The following is an 11,231-nucleotide window of genomic DNA, read 5'->3' on the forward strand; positions in this document are numbered from 1 at the left end:
GCTCCACTTTTGTGCACTGGTCTTACATAAGAGCGTTTCCATGTGTTCGGTACACAACCAGAATTTAACGATTCACGCAATATGTGTGTTATTGGCTTCAGCAATGTGTGAATGCAGTTTTTGATGAACATATTCGGTATTCCGTCGGGACCAGACACCAAATTGTTTGGTAAATCGTGGATTTTTTCCATAACCAATTCCTCAGTGACATTGATACGTGGGAAATTTGTACATCGGTCAATCAATATCGGATCATTTTCATCATAGCTTGCTTCGGATCCATCAATCGGTTGTGTATATGCTTTTCCAAAGTGTGTTGCGAATGAATTGGCAATTTCGTATGGGTCGGAGCATTTTTTGCCATCATATTCCATTTCATTTGGAAGATCGTTATTGGTATTATTGCATGTTCTGACATATTCGAAGAATTTCTGTGGATCATCATTTATCAATTGTTCCATCTCGAGTTTGTAGTTCCTAAAAGCAGAACGAGATTTCTTTTTATACTCACGACGTAGTTCAGCGTGATCTTTTTTTGTTTCATCAGTCGTGTCAAACTTCTTCATTTTATGCAATGTGTTGACTCTGTTCTTCAAATTGATCAGTTCACTATCGAACCACTTCGGATGAATTTGGTGTTTTTTCGTTCTCGTTTCAACATTCGTATCAATTGCAGTGTTGACTATTGCGTAGAACTGATCAATTGCATCGTTTAAATCCATTCCGTTGAAAACATTGTTCCAGTTGGCATTATCAAAAAATTCATTGATCGATGTGTAATCAGAAGTCTTTGTACGTAATCACATCATCTGATTTGCTGTCAATTTTATCATGGATGATGACCTCGAGTGCTTGATGATGTGTTTCATTTTTTACTATTTTACTTTTGCTCATATTGCATGTGAACATGTTGGGCTCATTCGTCCATAGCAAATCCAACATTCGTTTGTTTTCATTGTGGTGAGTACATATTTGAAACAAACCCAGCTCGTGGCACGTATCGATGACAATTTTCTCTTTTTCGCTCGCCACATTTACAGCAACAGCTACTTCCGGATTCGCCTCAAAGTTGATATCACGATCATGAGTATTATTTGTGTTGCATGTATACCAAATCAGATTGCGCAAATTGAAATCACCTGATACAAGCAGTACATCATTTTGATTTGCTTTTGATGCTACTTCACGCAATGCATTCATATGGGCTTTATAAACTTCCAACGGTGAATCTGGTCTGATGTAAACTTGGACCAGTATCAAGTTTCTGCCGTTGCATTTTACTTTGGCCCATACTTGTTCAGCACCAAGATGTTCAGCTGTTCCGATACATTGCGGATTGAATGACTTGTCAATTGCGATAAGAACACCGCCCCAGCCCTTTCTCTTGACACGCTGAAACTGTTCAGTGGTAGGTGATCTATCGCATCTGAATACTTCGAAGTTCGGCGGAAATATCTCTGATGAAGAAACATCTGCGTTGAGGTGCGTTTCACTCAACATGTAAATTTTAAAAATCGCTGCCAAAACTTCGGATAAAAAATCAACTGATTTCTCTATACTTTTCACGCCGTTCAAATTATTGCAATATATCAAAACGTCATCAAGTCTTACATTCCATTGTGATTTTGAGCGTTGAACGGTTGGAAGTTTTGATGTGGTGCCTGTGTATATTGCGGATGGAATAGTGGCATGGTTGGCTGAGAATGAACCTGTTGCTGAGGTGGAGGGTAGAAATATGGCATTTGGTACCAAAAAGGAAACGGCACATTGGTCTGTGGCAATTGTTCATGGTGCATATGATTTATATGATTTACACGGTGTTCATGATGGCGAGGTTCATAATTATATCGACCGTTGTGATTATTACGATTTCGATTGTAGTAGCCAAATTCATCTGATCGATTCTCTCGTCGGCGTCTGTGTTGATTATTCATGCCTCGAAGCTCATTGTTGTTGTTGTTATTGTTCCGGTTACGATTTTTTACACTTCGATTTGATCGTATAAATTCCTGCTGTTTTTCAGAGCGAAGATTTTGCCGTTTATTACTTTTACGCATTCGATATTTTTTTTCAAACGCTCTTACACGAAATTCTGTTGACCAATTTGTGGGTGACATGATTTTTTCACAGACTTCAAGTGTAAGCGTCGTCAACTTGAATGCGGTGTATGTTTTTCGGTTGTTTCTACTGGGTAGCATTTCAATTTTGAAAACACTATTGTTCAGATCGGTCTTTTCCATCACGTAATTAATCATTTCCTCAGTTGTAACGGATTTATCAGCCTTGGAAATGTATAATGAGTAGAGACCATTTTCATCGCATACAGGTAGGATTTTGTGATCTGTGCTCTTGTTGATTTTGTGATTGGATGGTTCTGTGTCGCTCAAATGTGTCAGGTTTCCATTCAGTTTATCACTTATTTTCTTCTCAACCGATTCGGCAATTAAATCACTCATTTGTTGCATGTTAATTATATTTTGATGAGGTATTGCACTGGCTGCTGCGGTGTTACCATCATTGTGAGTGCTTAGTAACATTTCAATTTTTTTCACACACGGCTCACATGTAATTCCAAATGGTGAATCAACGTTGAACATTTGAGAGAAAGCAGCCGTTCTATTCGGATCATTTTCGAGCACTTCCCATTTGAAACCACCACTATCTGTTGGTTTTTTTAACATCAATCCGAAAACATGCAGCAGATCTTTTGTTCTTAGCTCATCTCGATTTCGTAAACATTCCACAAATATTATTTTTTTGCAAAATCGGCAATTCAGTGACCATCCGTTGTATCTCTTCCCTTTACAATCGTTTTTTTCGCAGCAGTGCGGTTGTGTTGTTGACATGTTGTGGTTATGTTTATGTGTTATTGATTCAAGCGGCAAAACAAAACAAATCGATTCAGTTTTTTCCCGTAAATTTTGGTTGATTGCTATAAACTTCACTTTTCTCGATGAAATCTAACATTGAATTTTCACGTTGTCGCAAAGAAAAGTTGAAAAACGTTCAAACAATCTGAAAAAAACTCGAAAATAAATTCTTAAATTGCAGAGCGGTAAAAAAACATTGTTTACACTCTGACAGTTCAACCCGCCAATTTGCTTCAGAAATTCGCAATTCAAACAAAAATAATGATTACGATTGCTTTTTTTTTCATTGAATTGTATGACAAAGGAAACGTTCTCTGTCTTTTTTTTTTCTTCGATTCAAAAACAACAACAGTATTTTTCTTATGCGCTGATTTGCAAAATACTTTTCGATTTAAACCAAAGCAAAAACATTTTTTTTTCTTCAGAATTGTTAATGTGAAATACGAATTGGAATTTGGAATTGGACTATTGATCTCTATATGCGGTTCAAAAAATGTGACCAAATACGTGTGTTAGCGAATTTCGGAGGAAGAAATTTTAATATACATATCTGATGTATGTGTACCTCCTTGCGCGTGCAACCAAAGTTCATTCAAAATTGATAACTAATATTTTATTTGCGTGTGCAATTTTTTATACGAGATTACTTGCGATTTTCATGCGCATGCAGTAGTTTTTATTGAATTTCAATTTGTTTTTTTTGTGATTTTACTTATTATGAGGAAAATAGTAGCTCAATTTTGTGCTCCCATTGAATATTTTTTGTGCTTTTAACCCAAAATTTTACATGCATAGGCATCGAATGTTGCCCTTTCAATATTTCAGTTGTTCAGATTTAGAAATGTATGCACGTTTTGATGAAAGTTATTTTGAAAAGTGTAAGAGAAAAATAGAGATTCTTTACAAGTTGCAATCAATGTTGTATCAAAATTGGGTCTCATTGTTTTATGTAGGTAACAAATTAACGTTTCTGGAAAAATTCTTTCTGTTCATACATTTCAAAAGGGTTTCTTTTTGTGGTTTGAATAGCAAATCAATATCCGTTGTACAATTTACGATCTTTTCTTCAAATTTTTTTTACAAGAGTTTTTTCCATTCATAAAATAAACTTTTTTCTATATTTCCAATTATACTTCATAGAAGATGAAGCAACTATGTTTTTCACAAATTGATTGATTTCACATATTTTTGAAGTCCATTTCTTCTCGTTTACAATTTTATTTTCATTCAACGCAGTAATTTTGGAAATTGATCTTCTTTTATACGCCTCCCCATAATACGCCTGTTCTACCCCTTTCACTCCGAAGATTGGAAAGAATTTACGTGGTTTTATATATTTTCCAAGCGACTTATTGATCAAAGAAAAATGTGAATAACTTATTTTCGATGCCTTAAAAACGGCTTTGCCAATGATTTCTTTAATTTCACGAAAATTTTTGCACAGATTTTTGTCACTATCTATTTGAAGAATTTTTTCCCGGACTAAGTTGCGTGTAGACTTTTCCAAGTTTCGGAGTTTCTCGGCATTCCGGTCAAGAACGTAGTCGAACCGCTGATGGCCATTTCGGAGCCTTTCCCATAGTTGATCATTTTTTTGATTGAAGTTGTTGTAGATCGTTGTTGCCTTCTTCTTGTAATTCAGGAATACGGCTATTTGTAGCGAAATGAATCTACGTTTCCATATTTCATCACATAGTCGGTCCCAAAGTTCCATTGTCGGCAGTCTGGCTTTTTCAAGTTCTTCCGGTGTGATAGCGCAGTTTCCGAGTTCAAAGGTTCTGTATCCTTTCAGTCGGTCGCAGATTTCAATGATTTTCGTAGAATAACGTTTCACAGACGTTTTGACTTTTTTGAGTTTTTCCAGAGAAATTTCGTCGAAATTCCATAATAACATCTGACTGGTGCAATACTGAATTCGATGAATTTGTTCGAGTCCATTTTTAGCAAATTGGTCGTTTTCGTTGATTCGCCTTTTTTCTTCTGGTGTTATTATATTTGAGGCTTGTGAAGATATTGATGGATAAATCTCTCCTTGTAAAGCGATTTTGAGCGTTTCATTTGATTGATTTTGCGTTTCATTTTCGATGTTTTTTTCCATTTTTATGACGGTGATTTTAGGCGGATCAGGTTACTCGTTATTCCATGTTAATAGCACTTTTATCATCATTTTGTTTTCCGATTTACTTATTTCTTAAACACTTATTATTATTTAACTTTTTTCATTTTAATTAATTTAACACAAATTCAACTGTTTGCAGCGCAATGTAGTGAATTCAACTGCGACATCGGCCAATTGGGCAATAAATCAATTCAATAACAACAAACGACGGACAGCAACATATTTTTAGTTGTAATTCAATATTCTTTATTGTGACTTCTCTGATTTACGGTTGACATAGAAGTGATTAAGCGAATGCAAGACTTGAAGCATGACAGGTAGAACATGAGTGAAAGTAAGAATGTCTTGAGTGTGTTAGTTTAAAAGTATGAATGAGCTAAGATGAGTGGTATGGTAATGAGTAATTATTGTATGAGTTATGAATATGAGCAGTTATCACCTCATCAACGTCGATTCACCGTTTGGATTGACATGTGAGTTCTGCAAATTCAAATTCTCACAGCAACTACCAACAGAGAATGAGAACAGAAATTCACACCAATCGGCCGAAACGAGCAAAAACCAACAAAAGAATATTGAAACACCACAAATATCACCTGTGAACGGTGTATATGCCATTCACGTATCACGAATGCCAAAAGAAACCACAACCGATGATGTTGCTGCTCTTATCATAGGTAATTTGGACGCCAATAATGATTCTTTTCTTGTTGAAAAATTACCCAACAACGATACAAAGGAAATGCAAGAAGTTTTTCATCATTTAAAATTTCAACCTTGTTTCGTACGATTTGTGAAAAAATTATCACAATGGACGGATGGAATTCAAACTGCATTTTAAAACAATTCAATCATCCATCGAAAATGCAAAAACCAGTCTTACCAGTTGAAACCGATGCCATGAAAAAGAAGAGACAAAATCCGAAGCCACAACAAAATGTGCAGCAACAAGTCAATTCTAATCGAAATCATCGCAACAACAACAACTATAACAACAGAAATATCTATGAGACACATCAAAACAATCGCATCGATCGAAGGAGACTTGTCAATGTGAATGGGCGTCGTCGTCTCAATATCGTCCACAATACCGAGAGAGGCAGATACCGGTCAATAATTTCAGACACCATCAACAACAGCCGTTGCAGCAATTACCGATTAATCCGCAGTTTTTGCCCAACAGCAATTATTCTTTTTGGAATGGAACACCGTATCACATTATGCCACCTCAAATGTACACTCACAACACAATGCCAATACAAATGATCCAACCATTACACACACATCCAATGTACCAGCCCTTTTAAACATATCGAACATGCATCAACAGACTCGAAATCAAGGAATTCCATATTGCTTAGTGCATTCTCAAAATTGTAATGGCCTGAAAAGCAGATTGCCTCAATTCAATGCTGATGTACAAACAAATAACGCAAAAATTTACATGATATGTGAGGATGAACTCGACGATTCGGTCAATTCTTCGGAGGTATTTCCCCCAAATTTCAACGTTTACCGTTGTGATCGTTCCGAGGAAACTGAATTGTGGCAAAAGATTAAAAAGAAACGGGGCGGCGGTGTTCTGATTGCCATCGAAAAATCAATCAAATCTCAACTCGTCGGTACAGGAGCATCATTCGGCGCTGAACAAATATGGGCCAAGATAATATTGAACAACAGAAATATTTTCTTAGTCGAGGCCTACCTCAGACCGGATTCTCCAGTTGAAGTCTACGAAGCAAATATGGGAGCACTACGGAAAATCACTGCAAAAATGCAAACTGAAGATGTTCTCATCTTTTCAGGTGACTTCAATTTACCTAATTTATCCTGGTTCACTGATGACAACGATGATCCAGAAATTGCGATTCCAATTAATGCATCAGGAAAGAAAGAATTGATCATTCTCGATACATGTCATGAATTGGGATTGCATCAAATCAACAAGCACAGCAATGATAATGGAAATATGCTCGAATTAATTTGGACAAACTGTGTAGACATCGTTTCATGTCAGCCTGCCGAACATCATTTATTGAATCATGAATCACATCACATTTCTTATTCGATAAAAATCCACGGTTTGGAAATGAAGCAAAACAAAGTCACATCACAAATTGAGTACCGCAATTTCATGGGCGCTGATTATGATACCATTAATGAGAAACTATTCACTGTAAATTGGGATGATGTTCTCACTGGAACAAACTTGGATACAGATATTAACCAGTTCTATAATATCATCAATTCCGTTGTTTCAGAGAATGTCGAGCTGAAAACGAAAACGATTTCAAACCATCCAAAATGGTTCACCAGCGAACTCATAAACATAAAGAATCGTGTCAACACACTGCAAAGACGGAAAAAGTCATGCTCTTCAACTGAAGCAATTGTGAAGCATGCTGATTTGAGAAGACAATATAAGTCATGCGCTCGATTAGCCTTCAAGAATTACAAGTTGGAAATGGAGCAGCTAATTGATAAAGATCCAACGAAATTTTTCGAATATGTCAATTGCGTCCGAAAAACTCATGATGATTTACCCAGTGAAATGGAATATAATGGCGTTAAATTGAACTGTCAACAAGATATTGCCGATACATTTGCCAAACATTTTGAAAAAGCGTACACCAAACAAAATGATGTTCAAACTGACAGTTACAAGGACTGTGAATCGCTTCTCCGTGATTTATGCATCAATATTCCAACGATTGAAATCACTGACGACATAATTTTGGAGACAGTAAACAACCTGCCAAATAACACAGTATCTGGGCCAGACGGAATACCGAACATTTTCATCAAAAAATGCATTCACACGTTGGTAAAGCCGATTACTCACATATTGAGTGAATCATTAAAGACCGGCTTTGTACCAGACATTTGGAAGCGATCTTACGTACGGCCAATACACAAAAGTGGAATCAAAGCAAAAATTGATAACTATCGTGGTGTTGCTTTGCAGTGTGTAATTTCGAAGATTTTGGATTCCATCGTTTCAAGTCATCTTAACTTCCACATTAGAAGTATACTTGATGATAGCCAGCATGGATTTGTGAAAGGAAAATCTACAATAACAAATTTGGCCGAATTTACATCGTGTGTAATAACGAAGATGGACAAACACATTCAAACGGACGCAATTTATCTTGACTTAGCAAAATCGTTTGATTCTGTCAATGTTACGCTGCTTATCCAGAAGCTAAACATCATGGGCTTGAACGAACAATTGCTTAAATGGATTGAATCATACCTGAATGGACGGCAGCAGATTGTCAAACTAAATGATGTCATGTCAAATTCCATCAACGTTACTTCGGGAACTGGTCAGGGCTACCCAATTGGCGCAACACTGTTCATTTTATTTATTATTGACTTGCCACATCACACACTCGAATCAATATTACAGTCGTTTGCTGATGACACTAGACTATGGAAACATATTGAAAATTTTGAAGACTGCCAAGAACTGCAAAACGATCTCAACAAAATTGTAAAATATTTCCGGGACAATCGACTAAAATTGAACATCAAGAAATCAAATTGCATATCATATCACCGTGGACAGTTGCAGTATGAATATACGATAGACAATGAGAAGATTAACCGTGTCAAAGTAATTAAGGACCTCGGCATTATACTGGATGAGAAAATGAACTTCAATGCACATATTGGGTTCATTACTGCCAAAGCAAAATCAAGATTGGCTTGTATAAAGCATTTTGGAAGAGAGTTTGAGGATCCATGGACTATTAAGAAACTCTTCTTCACCTTTGTACTGCCAATTATAGAATATGGCTCCCATATTTGGAACCCATACACTGCCGACAAGATTGCTAGACTTGAATCCATACAAAAGCAATTTTTACTATTTGCACTGCGCAGAATGAGATGGTCAAACGGATTCAAATTACCATCATATGAATTTCGATTGCTGCATTTACAAATGATTACCCTTGATGAACGAAGAAAGATTGCTCAAATATCGATGGTGCATAATGTACTATGTGGACATACATCGTCGAAATACATAACCAGCCAAATAAGAATCAGAACACCACGGCATCGGACAAGAGATATAGATTTCTTATCACTACCAATAAGACACCATAATTATTCCAAATTTGAGCCCATAAATAACATGCTTATTACATATAACGATTTTTATAAGAAATTTGTTCCTATTAAACCGCCATATGCAACTGATGGATGTGACACTAATGTTATTCCAATTTGTGATACTTATCTGATTGATTTCAATGTTAGTACTGATACTGTTAAACAGAGGGTAACTGAATTTTTTAAAAGAAGTAGAGTGTGGAGAAAATAATAATAATAATAATAATTCTGCACCATACAGCGTTTCTTCGCCAGAGGTGGTTTATTTGATATAAATATTCTTTTATATATTTACATTATATTATATTGGTTGATTTGCATAAAATTTGTTATTCTCTCCATAATCTATTTCTTTTAAAATATTCATTAATTCTCTGTTTAACAGTATTTGTACTCGTGTTAAAATCAATTAAATAAGTATCACAGACTGAAGTATGAACATTATGATAATTCTCATTTTCTTTATGAGTTAAGGGTGGCTTAATTGGCATAATTTTGTTATAGAAATCGTTATATGTAGACAGCATATGATTGATTGGTTCAAATCTGGAGTAATCACGGTGTCGTATTGGTAGAGATAGGAATGCTGTGTCTCTCGTCCAATGCCGTGGTGTTCTAATGTTGATTTCGTTCATAATGTGTCTCGATGATGTATGCCCGCATATCACATTATGTACCATTGCGATTTGAGCTATTTTTCTTCGTTCAGCAAGCGTAATCATTTGCAATTCCAGCAATCGACATTCGTATGGTGGCAATTTAAATCCATGCGACCATTTCATTCTACGCAGTGCAAACAGTAAAAATTGCTTTTGAACGGCAATCTTTTCAGCTGTGTATGGGCTCCAAATCTGTGAGCCATATTCTATAATCGGCAATACGAAAGTGAAGAAGAGTTTCTTTATGGTCCAAGGGTCATTGAAATCTCTTCCAAAACGCTTTATCCACGCAAGTCTGGACTTGGCTTTAGCAGTTACATACTCGATATGTGCTCTAAAGTCCATTTTTTCATCCAAAATTACTCCAAGGTCCTTTATCATTTTGACTCTGTCGATCGACTTCCCTTCGATAGTGTATTTGAAGTCAAATTTCAGCTCACCACGGTGATACGATACGTAATTTGTTTTTTTGACGTTCAATTTCATGCGATTACGTTTGAAATAATCAACAACTCTATTTAAGTCTGCCTGAAGTGCGAAGCAATCGTCATGTCGCTTTATTTGCATTGAAAAGCGAGTGTCATCGGCAAACGATTGCAAGTTGGAAGTCATCAGACAATGTGGCAAATCAATGATGAACAGGACAAACAGAGTCGCTCCAATTGGGTATCCCTGACCTGTTCCTGATGTTACTTCGATGGGGTTCGACATGACTCCGTTCAATTTCACTATTTGTTGACGCTCACTCAGATATGATTTTATCCATTTAAGTATTTGCTCATTCAATCCCATAATTTTCAGCTTGTGTATGAGCAGTTTCACTTCAACCGAGTCAAATGCTTTAGCAAGGTCGAGATATATTGCATCAGTTTGAGTTCCATGTTGCATGTTGACCAATGTATGTGAAGTAAATTCAGCCAGATTCGTTATTGTTGATTTTCTTTTGACAAAACCATGCTGGCTGCTATCGATGATGTTCCTCATATAATAATTCAAATGATTTGCTACTATTGAGTCCAACAGTTTCGGTATTATGCATTGCAGTGCTACTCCACGATAGTTCTCAATTTTGTATTTAGCTCCACTTTTGTGCACTGGTCTTACATAAGAGCGCCTCCATGTGTTCGGCACATAACCAGAATTCAACGATTCACGCAATATGTGTGTTATTGGCCTCAGTAATGTGTGAATGCAATTTTTGATGAACATATTCGGTATTCCATCGGGACCAGATACCAAATTGTGTGGCAAATCGTTGATTTTTTCCATTACCAATTCCTCAGTAACATTAATACGTGGGAAATTTGCACATCGTTCGAATAATATCGGGTCATTTTCATCATAGCTTGCTTCGGACCCATCAATCGGTTGTGTATATGCTTTTCCAAAGTGTGCAGCAAATGAATTGGCAATTTCGTATGGGTCGGTGCATTTTTTTTCATCATATTCCATGTTATTAGGAAT

The 11,231-nt window shown here is 36.3% G+C and overlaps 1 protein-coding gene across 1 annotated transcript; it reads right to left on the bottom strand.

Moving 5' to 3' along the window:
- Window positions 1-1,607: 1,607 nt before the first annotated feature.
- LOC129579537 (GATA zinc finger domain-containing protein 15-like) lies at window positions 1,608-2,465 on the bottom strand. The gene has a single exon (XM_055469677.1). The coding sequence runs from the start codon at window positions 2,463-2,465 to the stop codon at window positions 1,608-1,610; it is 858 nt and encodes a 285-aa protein (XP_055325652.1).
- Between the last annotated feature and the right edge of the window lie 8,766 nt (window positions 2,466-11,231).

The sequence above is a fragment of the Sitodiplosis mosellana genome, unplaced genomic scaffold (genome assembly GCF_009176505.1).
Source record: "Sitodiplosis mosellana isolate CC-2019 unplaced genomic scaffold, AAFC_SMos_1.0 Smas_scaffold_6235, whole genome shotgun sequence".
NCBI classification, from domain to species: domain Eukaryota; kingdom Metazoa; phylum Arthropoda; class Insecta; order Diptera; family Cecidomyiidae; genus Sitodiplosis; species Sitodiplosis mosellana.